Source organism: Oncorhynchus clarkii, unplaced genomic scaffold (genome assembly GCF_045791955.1).
Source record: "Oncorhynchus clarkii lewisi isolate Uvic-CL-2024 unplaced genomic scaffold, UVic_Ocla_1.0 unplaced_contig_4447_pilon_pilon, whole genome shotgun sequence".
NCBI classification, from domain to species: domain Eukaryota; kingdom Metazoa; phylum Chordata; class Actinopteri; order Salmoniformes; family Salmonidae; genus Oncorhynchus; species Oncorhynchus clarkii.
This window is the reverse complement of record NW_027260867.1, coordinates 34,000-50,428: the sequence shown is the minus strand read 5'-3', so window position 1 is coordinate 50,428 and position 16,429 is coordinate 34,000. Positions and strand designations below refer to the sequence as shown.

Genomic DNA, 16,429 nt, shown 5'->3' with positions numbered 1-16,429 from the left:
TTCATGTCCACATCCCAGCTCAACCCTAACACCAACTTCATGTCCACATCCCAGCTCAACCCTAACACCAACTTCCTGTCCACATCCCAGCTCAACCCTAACCCAAGCCATAGCCCATAACCCTAACCCTACCCACTGTGCACAGATTCAAAGTCTATTCCACGTTCAACATGATTTCATTGTAATGACGTGGAACCAACGCTGATTCAAGCAGTGTGTGCCCAGTTGGTAGCTTCATGTCCACATCCAAGCTCAACCCTAACACTACCCACTACCCCTATAATACCACTCTATTGGTGGTGGGGGGGGGGGGTGTAAGGGGTGGTGGTGGTGGGGGGGTGTAAGGGGTGGTGGTGGTGGTGGGGGGGGGGGGGGGGCGTGGAGGGTAAGGGGTGGTGGTGGGGGGTAAGGGGTGGTGGTGGTGGTGGGGGGTAAGGGGTGGTGGTGGTGGGGGGGTGTAAGGGGTGGTGGTGGGGGGTAAGGGGTGGTGGTGGGGGGGGGTAAGGGGTGGTGGTGGTGGGGGGGTGTAAGGGGTGGTGGTGGTGGGGGGTGTAAGGGGTGGTGGTGGTGGTGGTGGGGGGGGGGGGGTGGAGGGTAAGGGGTGGTGGTGGTGGGGGGTAAGGGGTGGTGGTAGTGGTGTTGGTGGGGGGGTGGAGGGTAAGGGGTGGTGGTGGGGGGGGGGTAAGGGGTGGTGGTAGTGGTGTTGGTGGGGGGGTGGAGGGTAAGGGGTGGTGGTGGGGGGTAAGGGGTGGTGGTGGTGGTGGGGGGTAAGGGGTGGTGGTGGTGGTGGGGGGTAAGGGGTGGTGGTGGTGGGGGGGTGTAAGGGGTGGTGGTAGTGGTGTTGGTGGGGGGGTGGAGGGTAAGGGGTGGTGGTGGGGGGTAAGGGGTGGTGGTGGTGGTGGGGGGTAAGGGGTGGTGGTGGTGGTGGTGGTGGGGGGGGTGGAGGGTAAGGGGTGGTGGTGGTGTTGGTGGTGGTGGTGGTGGTGGGGGGGTGGAGGGTAAGGGGTGGTAAAATCATGACAGCTGTGAAATAGGACGTTTAGGTACAATTTTGTAAAGGCTGACAGATAATTTGTTAGTTCGAAATGGTGGGATCTATTTGTGTCAGTAAAATGTACTATGCGTGAAATGGCGGTGGAAATGCCTTTATGCGCAAATATTGATATAATAACCATCATATCGACGTAAACTTGGAGTCACACGATGATATGATGTGTGGTCCTCTTGATACACCTTTCCAAAAATGTCTTATTCTGGTGACATGATGATTGGTGCTTGACTGCTGTTTGACAAAATATTGGATGGAAACCTAGTTATGGAAACCTAGTTATGGAAACCTAGTTATGGAAACCTAGTAGAATAGTTATTCTGATAAAGAAAAAGTAACTTTTTCACAACATAGGGGCACACAAAGACAAAACAAAGGTGGTACAGCGAGGAGAGATGATAAAGTGGTACAGCGAGGAGAGATGATAAAGTGGTACGGCGAGGAGAGATGATAAAGTGGTACGGCGAGGAGAGATGATAAAGTGGTACGGCGAGGAGAGATGATAAAGTGGTACGGCGAGGAGAGATGATAAAGTGGTACAGCGAGGAGAGATGATAAAGTGGTACGGCGAGGAGAGATGATAAAGTGGTACGGCGAGGAGAGATGATAAAGTGGTACGGCGAGGAGAGATGATAAAGTGGTACGGCGAGGAGAGATGATAAAGTGGTACGGCGAGGAGAGATGATAAAGTGGTACAGTGAGGAGAGATGATAAAGTGGTACAGCGAGGAGAGATGATAAAGTGGTACGGCGAGGAGAGATGATAAAGTGGTACAGTGAGGAGAGATGATAAAGTGGTACAGCGAGGAGAGATGATAAAGTGGTACAGTGAGGAGAGATGATAAAGTGGTACAGCGAGGAGAGATGATAAAGTGGTACGGCGAGGAGAGATGATAAAGTGGTACAGCGAGGAGAGATGATAAAGTGGTACGGCGAGGAGAGATGATAAAGTGGTACAGTGAGGAGAGATGATAAAGTGGTACAGCGAGGAGAGATGATAAAGTGGTACGGCGAGGAGAGATGATAACACGAGTGAAGAAAACGCAGAAATGGATGAAAATGCTGAAAATAATTTTAGGATGAAGTTTGATTGAACAGTATAAAGCAATCAGAAGAGAAAGCCCCGTTGAAACACCTAGAATGTATTTGTTGCCACCCTACCTACGGTCCTGCACTACTCATGAAGCATATTTAGAACTTTTATTATAAAAAAAGGTAAAATACTGTCAAATACCATCATACCGTCAAAAATGTTGACGATATCTCCCAGCCCTAGTTGGTGTCCCCCTCAACCCTTTCCCCCAGGTTGGCTGCGTGTCTCCAGTTATCAGGTGGCCAGGAAATGGCTCTACAGTTAGTGCTGTCTCATCTACAGCCATTAAGTTGCCTGATGGGGATACTGTGGTGCAATCAACCGCTACATGTATGGAAGAGGGGAGAGAGGGAAGGGCAAAAAAAAAGAGCCGGAAATAAGAGAAAATCAGCCACAAAGGCCCTCGTTCCCTCTCCCTTTCTCTCTCTCAGACCCCCCACCACACCCGGTCGCTCTGACACAACAGGAAGGACTGGTTACATAACCCTATTGCCTCTGCCTCTAGCCTCCATCTCTGACGTGCCAACCTGGCCCTGGCTCCCTCCGTGCAGGCCAACAGTGGTGCGCTCCACGGCCGGCTCCCTCCGTGCCGCCCAACAGCTGTTACCGTAAAGTAGGTTTTGGCTTTTCTAGGGCATTGTAGATGAGCATAAGCATCTGCCTGTGGTTCCAAAGGGTCAAAGGTTGCATGTTCGAATCCAGTGATATAAAGTTGTTTTTGATATTTTGTTTTAAGCCTATGCCAAACCTTAATCGTTGCATGAACCATTCAGGATGAACGCCTAACCTTAAGAATTTGGAGTTAACGCCTAAACTCAACCTCAAACACTTTGAGAAACATGGATGAACGTCTAATTCTGACGTGAGACTGTGAGAGCTTGTAGGGTGAACTACGGATGCCCCTGAGGATCAGATCACACAGAGGAGAGGTGGTTGGTGTGGTAGGGGCTGGTGTCCTAGACCTGCTCTATCCAGTCCTACTGATACAAGAGGCCTGGAGGGTGAGGCAAAGCAGTCTGGGACATGGAGATAATACCCCCTTGCCTCTGCCTCCCCTCTCTGGTTTTATTACATATTTGCAGGACCAACTTTACATATTGTAGGCCTTCAAACCCAACTGAATGATATTATCATGCAATGTGTTTTATTAGCATTAATAAACGGATTAACTATATGCACAATAGTAGTTTAACATTTAAAGAAACCATGTTGAATGTAATTTGAATAATAATGACGTAGCACATGCGAGTTATTTAACAAGTCATAATTGTAATAGCTGGAAAAGAAATACAACAAAACATTGAAATAGACAATGAGAACCGGTATTTGCCGCAAAACAACTTACACATCAGTATATGTTGTACAATGTTACCAACATTATGTTCACAGATATACAATATTACCAACATTATTTTTAAGCAATAAGGCCCGAGGGGGTGTGGTATATGGAAAATATACCACGGCTAAGGGCTGTTCTTAGGCACGATGCAACGTAGTATATAGCCATGGTATATTGGCCATATATCACAAACCCCCGAGGTGCCTTATTGCTATTATCAACTGGTTACCAACGTCATTAGAGCAGTAAAAATAAATGTTTGTCATACCCGTGGTATACTGTCTGATATACCACGGCTGTCAGCCAATCATCATTCAGGGCTCGACCAACCCAGTTTATAATCACAGATATATACAACGTCTGCGCGGTCACAGGTGGATATATATCATAGGTAGAAACCTATCAAATAATCTCTCATAAAATGCTGTACTATACATCCATATCAACGTGTGTGGATCTGACTCTCTCACTCGGTTTTCAACACCTTGTCCAAGATTTCTCCTTCTATTCTTCCTATGGCATCTGTCTCTTCTGCTGAGTTCTTTGTCTGGCTAAACCTCCTTCTCCCCACCTCAGTGGCCACAGATCCAGCAGTGGCCCCTATAGCTCCCCCTATGGGCCCTCCAAAGAACACGCCCACCACCCCACCCAGCAGCGCACCTCCAGCCGTCAGCTTGGGGACCTTACTCGCTCCCGCCCCCACCTTCTCCCACACCGAGCGAAGGAGCGACGAATACCATGCAGAAGAGGACGAGAGCGAGGGAAGATTTTCCAATTCCAGGGCGCTCACACTCTTCTCCGCCTCCTCTCTCGTTCTCTCGTTCTCCTCCTCATCCACATCTTCCTCTGTCTCTCTCAAGGGCTGCATGGAGTAGGAATGAAGCGCTTGTCTCTTCACCTCCTCTCCTCTTCCCCTCCTCTCCCTCACTATCTCCTCCTGTCTCTGTCTCACCCTATCCTCCGCCTCCTGGAAGAGCGGACAGGAGAAACACTCCCCTCCTCCCTCTCTCACTGTCTGCTCCACCTTCTCCAATAACTCCCCCACACTCCTCCTCTTCCTCTCCTCCTCCTCTTCTCCTCCGCTCCCTCTCTCCATCACATGATACCGATCCCCACATCGTTTAACCAACTCCAACAAATCTCTCCTCTGGCTGGAGATATACTTCTCCACTCCTTCCACTCCCACTTTCCCGCTCTCCTTCAACCGATCGGAGTGAGTGAAGAGGACCAGGGTGTGGGTCCGGACCGCCCCGGGACCAAAGACTTTCTCTAGGGCCCCTAGAGCCTGTAGCTCTGCCTGGGCTGGTTGGTCCACGGGGACACAGAGGATGAAGGCGTGGGGGCCAGGGGCCGAGAGGGCCACACAGGACGACAGCTGGGAACGGACCACATCGGGAGGGTGCTCGGAGTGGAACCAGTCTGGAGTGTCCACCACTGCCACCTGGAGGGAGAGGGAGGATAAAGAAGAGGAGAAGAGGATTTGTTGAGGTCTGAAATTACTGGCATGTAGCTTGTCATTTGAGGTCACTACTATATTGATTTTACTGACGCAAAAGTTCAACTTGACCCCCCCCCCCACATTTACTGTGAAAGTGTTTACAGTCATTAACACTATAACATTCTTAGACATAATACTTGATGGGTTTCAGTTTGAAACAGGTCAAACTGCAGACCTCAATAGACCTCAATAGAAGTCAATAGACCTCAATAGAAGGCAATAGACCTCAATAGACCTCAATAGAAGTCAATAGACCTCAATAGAAGTCAATAGACCTCAATAGACCTCAATAGAAGTCAATAGACCTCAATAGAAGTCAATAGAAGTCAATAGACCTCAATAGAAGTCAATAGACCTCAATAGAAGTCAATAGAAGTCAATAGACCTCAATAGAAGTCAATAGACCTCAATAGAAGTCAATAGACCTCAATAGAAGTCAATAGACCTCAATAGAAGTCAATAGACCTCAATAGAAGTCAATAGACCTCAATAGAAGTCAATAGACCTCAATAGAAGTCAATAGACCTCAATAGAAGTCAATAGACCTCATATTATTCAATGTTTAAGAAAATAGAAACCCAATAAAGCTGTAATAACGATTAATCAATCACTAACCCGTCTCCCGGCAACGAGGGCCCTGCTCTTCTGACAGTCCTGAGTGACGGCTGTGGTAATGTCTGGTCGAGACACAAACTCCTCCCGACCCAGTATGATATTACCTGCTGCACTCTTCCCTGACCCTGACCTACCCAGCAGAACCACACGCAACTCTGACTGGGAGGAGGAGGAGGAGGTGTAGGAGGAGGAGGAGGTGGTTGTCTTCTCTCCAATGCTGTTGATTCTGTGGCAGACTGACAAGGACAGACAGTATTTTTAGATCACTCCAAAGCTGTTGATTCTGTGGCAGACTGACAAGGACAGACAGTATGTTTAGATCACTCCAAAGCTGTTGATTCTGTGGCAGACTGACAAGGACAGACAGTATGTTTAGATCACTCAAAAGCTGTTGATTCTGTGGCAGACTGACAAGGACAGACAGTATTTTTAGATCTCTCTCACATTTAGATGAAATGGGGGAAAGTTAAAGAACACCACAATTGACATTGTCGTGTTACACTGAGAAGTATGTGACTTACAGGTATTAACAACTTTCTGGGCTGGTTTTGCTTCGAGTTCGGACAGCTGTGAGAGTATAGCGCCCTCTAGAGACAAAACAATAGAATTACAACAAAGGAACACAGTCTAGTGAACAACCCTTCATTGCCACACATTACTTTCAGTGTCAAAGTAGTTTGTTTGAGCTTGGTTTGAGTAATGGACATATATATCCATACCGAAGTGTGACTAGCGGACAGTTTCCATACAAAATGGGTCTTTACCTTCAGTCAGATGGAAACTAGGGATCCTTGTGAACAGTGCTGGACCACCATTCTGGGGCTTTTTTGGCTGCTGCTGTTGTGTTGGTGTTGATTGAAGACAGTTAACCAAGGGTTTCACAGTCACTTTCTCTTCCATATCTTCCCCCTCTTCCCTTCTTCTCCTCTCAATCTCTTCTTCTCTTTTCCTCTCCATCTCTTCCCTTCTCCTCTTGATCTCTTCCCTCTCTTCCTCTCTTCTCCTCTCTATAGCAGAGTTAGGTGTAACCTCTCTTTTCCTGTTTCCCCAATATCTGCGTGTCTCTGTGTTGGTGACGTGTCTAGATTCCAGTTCCCTCTCTCTCCCCCTCGCTTGATCTTCCAACTTCTCCTTCAGTTCCCTCTCTCTCTCCCTTGCTTGTTCTTCCACCTTCTCCTTCAGTTCCCTCAGTCTCCCCCTCGCTTGTTCTTCCACCTTCTCCTTCAGTTCCCTCTCTCTCCCCCTCGCTTGTTCTTCCACCTTCTCCTTCAGTTCCCTCTCTCTCCCCCTCGCTTGTTCTTCCACCTTCTCCTTCAGTTCCCTCTCTCTCCCCCTTGCTTGTTCTTCCACCTTCTCCTTCAGTTCCCTCTCTCTCCCCCTTCTCTTCTCCATCTCATCTTTTCTTCTCTTCTCCCACTCTTCCTCTATTTTTCTCTCCATCTCTTCCTTCTCTTTCCTGCTCTTCATTATCTCATCCCTCTCTTTCTTTATCTTCTCCATCTCTTCCTTCCAGTTTTCCATATCCTCACTCTCTTCCCCTCTCTTGATCTCTTCCCTCTCTTCCTCTCTTCTCCTCTCTATAGCAGAGTTAGGTGTAACCTCTCTTTTCTGGCTTCCACAATATCTGCGTGTCTCTGTGTTTGTGACGTGTCTAGATTCCAGCACAGTCTCTTTCTCCTCCTTCACTTTGTACCTCTTCAGTTCCCTCTCTCTCTCCCTCGCTTGTTCTTCCACCTTCTCCTTCAGTTCCCTCTCTCTCTCCCTCGCTTGTTCTTCCACCTTCTCCTTCAGTTCCCTCTCTCTCCCCCTCGCTTGTTCTTCCACCTTCTCCTTCAGTTCCCTCTCTCTCCCCCTCGCTTGTTCTTCCATCTCTCTCTGCAGGGTGTTTTGTCGTATGTAGCATCCTCTGTTCTTTTGTACCATGTTCTCCACCTGAAATAAAGCACAGTGCCTCAAATATAAAATACCAACAGGGTGGTTATACGTATTTGCAACATTCCCTGGACATAGTAATAAAGTATTTGAAAGTGATGTGTCAATAAAGTGATGTGTCAATAAAGTGGGCGGGTCCTACAAATTGACAGTAGAAGCACATACAGGCACTACATCAATTGGATCCACTGTCATCACTATCATTATAAGATGGGATGGTTGTCATGGTTACCTTCTCCAGCAGCTCCCTGACCTGCTCCCTGTCCTGCGGTCGGCGGTTGTTGAGGACGTGGTATTGGCCCCCACACCTGTCAATCACCTCCCTGAGCCCAGGGTCCTCTCCCTCCAGGTACTGTCCCGCCCCCTGGCCCATCAGGTAGTCTCCACAGGTGAACAGTACCAGGGTGTGTTTCAACACTCCCTCCCCAAACACCTCCTCCAGCTCAGCGGGCACTCTGTGCTCCACCTGGATCAATTAGAACGATGCAAATACATGGTATTCATAAGCACAATGTGCATCATTAAGTCAAACAAAAGGAAATAACACAGAACATAGAGACTGTTCAGGACTCACAACACCGTGGTAAAACTACATGACAAAACACCAGAGACTCAATAACAAAGAAACATAGAACTTCTCTGAACGATCAGAGAACTATTAGACCCACCTCGGTGAACTGGCCGACAGGAACCAGCAGCAGGAAGGCGTGTGGCCCCGGGGCAGCCAGCTCAAGTACCCTCTCTGTCTCCTTCCTCACCCCAGCCTCCATGTGGCCCCCGCTCCAGTACCAGCGAGGGGCCTCCACCACAGTCAACCTCCGGCCCTCGGAGGCCCCAGGCCTCAGCTGGCAAAGCCTGGGGGAAGAACCAGAGGAGGAAGGAGAGCCGGAGGAGGACTGGCCCAGGAGGGTGTCTCCTGACAGGGTCTTGCCACAGCCGATGGTCCCTAGGAGGACCAGGCGGAGCTCTGGCTCTGGAGTTCTGGCATGGCTGCCGGGGAGGACGTCAGTCATAGCTGAAAGAGAGAGAGATTAGTTACAGATACTGAAGAGGTATTACTTACAGTATGCCTGATGGTCAAGATGATGTTCATTCGCGCGAATAAATGACTTTGTTCTCCATACCACTAGTTATCAGCGTGGGAATAACATGTAAGGGTGTGTGTCTTCGTGTGTAGCCGCAGGCTTCTCTCTCACACCCAGTCTGTCTAACTGCCATGATGAACACACCTGAAAGTTCAACTGGAAATGTGGGCTGGGTTGCCTCTTGTCTTATCATCTAACCTGGGTCAGTCATCCTATCATTCAAAGAATAATCCAGAAGAGGTGTTACAAAGAAATGCTTACTGTCAGTGAACACCTTTGAAGCAGTGTGTCGTCTGGTGTGTGTGTATCTATCTTTCAATTGGAATGTGTGTGTATCAGAGATGCAAAGATTCAAGTTACAGGTGAGGTATTGTCTGTGTTCACTGATCTGCCTGTGTAGTGTCAAACTTTCCCCCCCCATCTCTCTTTCCTTGTGTGTGTGTGCATGCATCATGTGCACGGGTGACCAATTTCCAGCCACACCCCCACACGCCTGCCAGGCCTGTCCAACGACATACCCCTGCCAGGCCTGTCCAACGACATTCTGTTCAGAACAACGTGTGGAGTAATACTCAAACACACAATGTACACTACAAGCTCATAGCACCAGAACATAGAAACCGCACAAACAGTACGACATATGCAGCATATGTAGGCCTACTTCAGTTAGATACGTCCTGACAACCTGTTGTTAATATCCCGTGTTTCTAACCACAGACGACCATGTCCTGTCAACTCTTAACACTCCTGTTCTCCTAGCAGCGAAACTGGAACAGACCTGATCCTGTGCATTATGATCAGTTTAAACAACCATATCGTTTACTGCCTACACATGGCGGGGTGGCATTGCCTCAGGGGTTGAGGTCAAATGAAGACCTCCGTGAGGTGTAGGAGAAACAGTACTGTAGCAACAGCTTCCCTTTCACAGGCGTCTTTGATTTAGATTAGATCATGTGAAATATGAAGAAATTCAAGGCTTTTAAATACCTTACAGTCTATGATCTGTTCCGTTTTAAGAACCCTCCTGACTGACATACACGGTACACACATCAACCACCTAAATCTACTGAGGTATCCCCCTTACCCAGGTAGGAGTTTGTTGGAATGGGTTGCTGGGTTTTCTGTCTGTATCCCTGTGTGTCTTCTCCTTCCTTCTCTCAGATGAACCCAGTCGCTCTGAACCGGCTTGTCTCTCCTGTGTAACCCTCCTCACCTCTATCAGTCTGTTATGGCAACACCTATCCTTCCTCATCAACCTCTAAATACGGCCAAACTACATGGATTAAGGAGTGTCGGTATTAGTGAGTCACCGGTCTACCTAGTGCACCCTCCCTTTCTCGGTCACACGCACGCTGAAACACACCAACATTCTCTGGCTCTATTGTTCAGAGGCCACCAGGTATTCCGTGGAGAGGCGGAGTGGTAAACAGTGACACTCATGCCAAACGTTCACCACAGCCAATGAGGGGTACATGGGTGGCGATGGCCTGCGATGGAGAGAGTGGGTACCAATCTACAGTACCAGTCAAAAGTTTGGACACCTTCTCATTCAAGAGTTTTTCTTTATTTTTACTATTTTCTACAATGTAGAATAATAGTGGACATCAAAACCACCAAGTAACACATACAGAATCATGTAGTAACCAAAAAGTGTTTAACAGATCAAAACATATAGCCACCCTTTGCCTTGATGACAGCTTTGCACTCTTGGCATTCTCTCAACCGGCTTCATGAGGAATGCTTTTCCAACAGTCTTGAAGGAGTTCCCACATATGCTGAGCATTTGTTGGCTGTTTTTTCTTCACTCTGCATTCCAAACCATCTCAGTTGGTTTGAGGTTGGGTGTTTGTGGAGGTCAGGTCATCTGATACAGAACTCCATCACTCTCCTTCTTGGTCAAATAGCCCTTACACAGCCTGGAGGTGTGTTCACGGTCATTGTCCTGTTGCTTCTCTGTGGGAACCACACATGCAGAGATCATCCGTTCACCTACTCTGCGTCTCACAAAGACAAGGCGGTTGGAACCAAAAATCTCAAATTTGGACTCATCAGACCAAAGGACATGTTTCGACCGGTCTAATGTCCATTGCTCGTGTTTCTTGGCCCAAGCAAGTCTCCTCTTCTTATTTGTGTCCTTTAGTAGTGGTTTCTTTGCAGCAATTCAACCATGAAGGCCTGATAGACACAGCTCCTCTGAACAGTTGATATTATGTGTCTGTTACTTGAACTCTGAAGACTTTATTTGCGCTGCAGTTTCTGAGGCTGGTAACTGTAATGAACTTATCATCTGCAGCAGAGGTAACTCTGGGTCTTCCTTTCCTGTGGCGGTCCTCATGAGAGCCAGTTTCATCATAGCACTTGATAGTTTTTGCGACTACACTTGAAGAAACTTTCAAAGCTGTTGAAATTTTCCAGATTGACTGACCTGCTTGTCTTAAAGTAGTGACGGACTGTCGTTTCTCTTTGCTTATTTGAGCTGTTCTTGCCATAATATGGACTTGGGCTATCTTCTGTATACCATCCCTACCTTGTCACAACACAACTGATTGCCACAAAGGCATTAAGGAAAGAAATTCCAGAAATGACCTTTTAACAAGGCAGGTAAGGGTGCGGCTGGAGGTTCTTTACCAGTCGGCCATCAGATTTGTCACCAATGCTCCTTATAGGACACATCACTGCACTCTATACTCCTCTGTAAACTGGTCATCTCTATACACCCATCGCAAGACCCACTGGTTGATGCTTATTTATAAAACCCTCTTAGTCCTCACTCCCCCCCTATCTGAGATATCTACTGCAGCCCTCATCCTCCACATACCACATCCGTTCTGCCAGTCACATTCTGTTAATCAAGGCAACGGGTGGATACCTTGAAGAATCTCAAATATAAAATATATTTTGACTTAACTTTTTGGGTTACTACATGATTCCATGTGTTATTTCAGTTTAGTCTTCACTATTATTTCACAGTATAGAAAATAGTAAAAGTAAAGAAAAAGCCAGGAATGAGTCCAAACGTTTGACTGGTACTGTATATGTGATGGTACATTATGAGCTAGATTAGTTCTACAGGTGTGGTTGAATATCTGTACAGCAGGACGCAACGTTTTGGAATGTTCAGAGAAATAGGCTACGTAGAACAAACATGCCTCTGACATGTAGAACAAGGAATCACATTGGCTCTATTCATGGCACTTCTAGAGTTACTGTACACTTCTTACAGTTATAGAACCAGACCCACTGCAGTGTTTTACAGTTATAGAACCAGACTCACTGCAGTGTTTACTAGTTATAGAACCAACCCCACTGCAGTGTTTTATAGTTATAGAACCAACCCCATTGCAGTGTTTTAGACATCCTGTCAGTCTAAAAACATGTGGCTGTTGTGAGAACAGACACTGACAGTCTTACGTGATGAGTCAGAGCTCAACAAGTGGAAATGATTCTCTTAAATAGTCAAAGTATTTCATCTGGAACAATCCATGAACCGTTGATTAAAAGCTCTTGCCAAGTTGGAAAAATATCAAAACGAGTGCATGAACAAAACACGTTTTAATTGAACAAATGGTTTATCTTTCAAATTCAATATGAACCCAGATAACTTCGGAGGTAAAGTAGAGCGGGACGTGCAGATTGGGACGTTCGCTTAAAAGCCCCTCTTAAAACAAACGGCTTACTTATCCCCCATCCCTTCAAAAGCCCCAAACAGATAGGAAGGAACATCTTCATAGTATGACAACGTCCTGTTTGCCCTGGTTAAGGCTCTTCTCTTCATCAGACAGACTTCACAAACCAGGCATCACATAGGCAATGTTGTCCAGAGTCTCTGCCTAGAAGAAAGATGGGGATAACAGAAGTTGGTGGTGAGGGTCCTAATCATTTGACAGCTACTGAGTGTGTGTGTGTGTGTGTGTGTGTGTGTGTGTGTGTAAGCCTCACCAGTGTGTGTGAGTGTGAAGGGCAGCTGCGTAGCTCGGGGACCAGAGAAGTGAGACAGGCCAAGGGAGCCAGGGCACACAGTAGAGAGTCCAGTAACACAGACAGACTACCTGACACTGCCATCATCTCCTAGAGAGAGACAGAAAGAGACACCGACAGGGAAAGAGACAGAAATAAAGGGAGGGTCAGGGCGAAAGAGAGCGAGATTCATCAAACTATGAGCAACTTCAATCGAACAATTCTTGCATGACATGTCCGTATTCAGTAGCCTTTCAGTGTGAGGACAATGAAGCCAACAGTGTTCAACCAGCCCACCTTAGTTCCCTGAAGCCGGTGGCCAATGTGAGACAGCGATTCCCCCAGCAGCTGTAGGTGGGCCGCTGCGTTCACTGGGTCTACCTCAGGCCCTGTCAACATGGGTGAGTCTGTGGTATCAGGGGTCATGAGACTGCAACTAGCTGTAGAGGCCTCCGCTCTTATCTCGTTCTGCTGGTCGTCCATGTACATCCAGAACGAAGGCATGGTAGACTCCTCCCTACTCTGGGAGAGGAGCAGGGGGAAAACAAGGGATGAGTAAGAAGCAGAAAAGAAGATCAGTGGAAGGAAACTTACCAAGCACTGCCCTCTGCTGTCCATTTTACACAATAACGCCTAGAAGCTGCTATTTTAGACACAGATCTAGGATCAGTACACCCTCCCTATATCCTTAACATTAATCACTAGTGGGGAAATGCTAGACATAACTTAGATCGGTGTCTAGAGGGCAACTTGGTCTTCCTCTTACTAACCATCTCCAGAAAGAGGCCTTATTCCCCAGGTGAATCTCAATTCCTCTCTCCTTGACTCCTTCTTAAACCTCATTAGAGGAGAAAGTCTGAGGCTGCAAGGAATCAAGGACATAAAATGGAGACTTACCCCACCTGTTCACTCACTTCCTCAAATCTCTCCCCTTCTGTCAACCATTCGTCTGGTGATTCACAGGTCTGGTGGTCGTACTGGTGATGGGAGAGAACATACAACTCCGGTCCTGCACTGCCATTGGTCCAACTGTGGGGGTGGGTGTGGTCACCTGTAAAGAGTACAGAAAGGATGAAGCACCTATGAGATTGAGCCAAAATTACAGGGAGATATGTGTCCCAAATGGCACCCTATTCCTTACATAGTGCACTAGATCTGACCATGGTCAAAAGTAGTGCACTATGTAGGGAACAGGGTGCCATTGCTCCAAATTTCATAGTCACGCTCACGATGTATCCGCGTTCCAAACCTGAATGTCTCCTCTTCTTCTTGTGTGACTTCTTGCATTTGCGTTCTTTGACAACAAGTTGTTTCTCATCCGCCACTAGGTCAACATCCTCATCCTCCTCTCTCAGGAAATCTTTGTAGGATCTTTTCTTCTCTCTCTGACTGCGACTGGTCACAAGGCCCACCTCTCCCTCCATCTTCTACACCTGGGAAAGAGAGGCAGTAATATAGACATTAAAATCGATGCACATAACATGATACAATGTATAGGTTCAAATATACTGAATAGGCTACTATTGCAAAGAAGCTGCTGGCACACTGGCAAAAATATGCATTTGGACCTGCTAACAGGTGCATTCTACCACCTCTAAACAAACACTCTGCCTACCTGCTCCGCACAAATGTAAACGCAGTACGGAGGTGGCTATGTTGCTCAACCGCCCGTGGTAATTTCGATTATTAAATAGCTATGTGTTTTTCAACAACGAATTGGTAGCTGATCAAAAGAGCTCCGTTTTGGCTTTCCGATGTGTCGACAAAGAACTGATGGACCATCTCCAAACTTCACCCACCGCTTGTCGCCATCTTTGAAGAGTTCAAAGTTTGCTGCGCTCACAAGCGCAGGATAACGCACCCTGTGGGTGGAGGCGCATGGTTTACGTAAAATGAGACATTGGCCTACACTTTTCAAAGAGTAACAAAATCAGTATTATTTGTGAAAGTATTATTTGCAAAACATTGCAATGTATGTTACAATTTTGCCGTGTGATTAAATTCATATGTTTTTACTCACAGACTGTCAGGCTAGCCTACTCTACTCAATTTATGGGTGGTAAATCGTTGCTCCATAATTTCCTGAATTTGAAGTCTCCTTCGCTGGTGGGATGATTTCAACACCATTGGAATGCGAGTCCCTGCTAGTACAAATTCCGCGGACTCATGTTTAGGAAATGGTCGAATCGTTCTCACCCCATTTGCTCCCCCTTCCCTCACGTCCACATAGTCGCTGAATCACGGTAAGCGGTCAAAACAATATTCTTATCGCTGAATGCTTCCGCATGAAAATCACATCCTAAAACTTTATGACCAATTATTTTATTGCCACAATTTAGCATACGCAATCTATATATTTGGCTGCATTGTTGCAGACTTGCAGGTTGCAACAAAGTTACAGTTATGGATTATTCTCCATTAAATAAATGAATCTTTAAATCAAATATTATGACATCAAAATCGAATAATTATACCCTTATAATGCATACCCATATTAACAATATCATATATGAATCATCAACTGATATTAGACCTAAGAGGGAATTAAATAGTAATAGTTGTTTACTTCTCAGTGATACATCATTGCCAAATTGCCACTGCCATTTCCAGGCATGATTGAGAGCTTTGTTGTGACAGAGAGAGGGAGGTTGAACTTGGCAGTCAGAGATGAAGTCAAACAGCATTGCAGCACACTGTGTGTACAGAAACAGTGGAGAGTATTTAGGTTACACTGTTAACAATTAAACCAACAGGTGTCTATTCATATTTCTTTACCCATGCTAATTGAATGTACTGTACAGTACATCCACAGAGACTAACGTTAGTCTAGTGGAAGGAGGGTGAGGAGTTCAACAAAATAATACTCAACTATAAAGTACAGTACAAGGTGCTATAACCTTAAAGGGTTCTTCAGCTGTCCCCATAGGAGCCAAAGAACCCTTTTGGAACCCTTTGTTCTAAGTGTGTATTTGGACAGTGGACTTCAAGTTCACTGTGTCTGTGACTCTGTCTTATTTGAGCTAGACATTGCACTTGAACATCAGGAGAGTGCAATGTCAGCGAGTCCATTATGAAATGTTGCTATGTATCAGAAAATTAATGACACATAAACCACAATGTGACTTGTACATTGGGTAATTGTTCTTACCTCTTCTGCATTTAGTGTTAGGGAATTTACAGTATTTCACGAGTTTATGGAAAATGTATTCAATCACATGTATTTCATTACCTTTTTTTTTAACATGTATGGTAATATATTTTTACCTTTATTTAACTAGGCAAGTCAGTTAAGAACAAATTCTTATTTTCAATGACAGCCTAGGAACAGTGGGTTAACTGCCTGTTCAGGGGCAGAATGACAGATTTGTACCTTATTAGCTCGGGATATGAGCTTGCAACCTTTACGGTTACTAGTCTAACGCTCTAACCACTAGGCTACCCTGCCGCCCCATATATATATATATATATATATATATAATGGACAGTAAACCTAACACAAAGAGCCAACTAGCGAACTTCAAGTAGCAAACTTGAATCATCAAACATGAGATTACTACCACTTCTTGACAAAACACACCATAGTCATGTGATTGTGCTGTGTCGTTTACACAGAGTCTGGATTTCAACACTCCTCCCTCTGCTCCCCAGAGTGCTGAAGTTACACTGTCATGTTTAGTTAGTGCTGACTTCTGATCCCTCCTCCTTGCCTACATTCCTGTCACCATTCCATGTTGTTCCTAAAGTTGCTCTGTCATGATTAGTCCTAGTCCCTCCATACTCCCCAGTTGTCCATTGCTATTCCCTCACTCCTCCCTCTTCTTTCCAGGGTGGTAAAAAAGTTAGTCATGTTTACTCTTGGTCCC

At 46.3% G+C, this 16,429-nt stretch overlaps 2 protein-coding genes across 3 annotated transcripts; both read right to left on the bottom strand.

Annotated features, from left to right (window-relative positions):
• Nucleotides 1-3,065: 3,065 nt before the first annotated feature.
• LOC139401988 (trichohyalin-like) lies at nucleotides 3,066-7,910 on the bottom strand. 2 transcript variants are annotated; one of them, XM_071146026.1, is made up of 5 exons: nucleotides 7,757-7,910; nucleotides 6,357-7,524; nucleotides 6,114-6,179; nucleotides 5,593-5,828; nucleotides 3,066-4,920 (listed from the first exon to the last, which is right to left on the bottom strand). In XM_071146026.1, exons 1-5 carry the CDS (start codon nucleotides 7,895-7,897, stop codon nucleotides 3,946-3,948), a joined length of 2,586 nt encoding a protein of 861 aa, XP_071002127.1. In that variant the 5' UTR covers nucleotides 7,898-7,910; the 3' UTR covers nucleotides 3,066-3,945. The 2 variants fall into 2 exon arrangements, with proteins under 2 accessions (XP_071002127.1, XP_071002128.1); XM_071146027.1 differs by lacking the exon at nucleotides 6,114-6,179.
• A 4,232-nt stretch (nucleotides 7,911-12,142) lies between these two features.
• Nucleotides 12,143-14,399, bottom strand: LOC139401985 (HMG domain-containing protein 4-like). Its single transcript, XM_071146022.1, has 6 exons — nucleotides 14,182-14,399; nucleotides 13,816-13,999; nucleotides 13,481-13,617; nucleotides 12,864-13,088; nucleotides 12,549-12,677; nucleotides 12,143-12,439 (listed from the first exon to the last, which is right to left on the bottom strand). Exons 2-6 carry the CDS (start codon nucleotides 13,988-13,990, stop codon nucleotides 12,395-12,397), a joined length of 711 nt encoding a protein of 236 aa, XP_071002123.1. The 5' UTR covers nucleotides 13,991-13,999; nucleotides 14,182-14,399; the 3' UTR covers nucleotides 12,143-12,394.
• Between the last annotated feature and the right edge of the window lie 2,030 nt (nucleotides 14,400-16,429).

Excerpts from the sequence above, each read along its gene's own strand:
- LOC139401988 (XM_071146026.1), bottom strand. The coding sequence starts at position 7,897 with ATGGGCCAGGGGGCGGGACAGTACCTGGAGGGAGAGGACCCTGGGCTC. Across the intron at positions 6,180-6,356 it reads TAGTTTCCATCTGACTGAAG|AGGGCGCTATACTCTCACAG; the intron begins GTAAAGACCCAT and ends TTTTGTCTCTAG. Across the intron at positions 4,921-5,592 it reads CCCTCGTTGCCGGGAGACGG|GTGGCAGTGGTGGACACTCC; the intron begins GTTAGTGATTGA and ends CTCTCCCTCCAG.
- LOC139401985 (XM_071146022.1), bottom strand. The coding sequence starts at position 13,990 with ATGGAGGGAGAGGTGGGCCTTGTGACCAGTCGCAGTCAGAGAGAGAAG. Across the intron at positions 13,089-13,480 it reads AAGGGGAGAGATTTGAGGAA|AGTAGGGAGGAGTCTACCAT; the intron begins GTGAGTGAACAG and ends CTCCTCTCCCAG. Across the intron at positions 12,678-12,863 it reads ACCGGCTTCAGGGAACTAAG|GAGATGATGGCAGTGTCAGG; the intron begins GTGGGCTGGTTG and ends GTCTCTCTCTAG.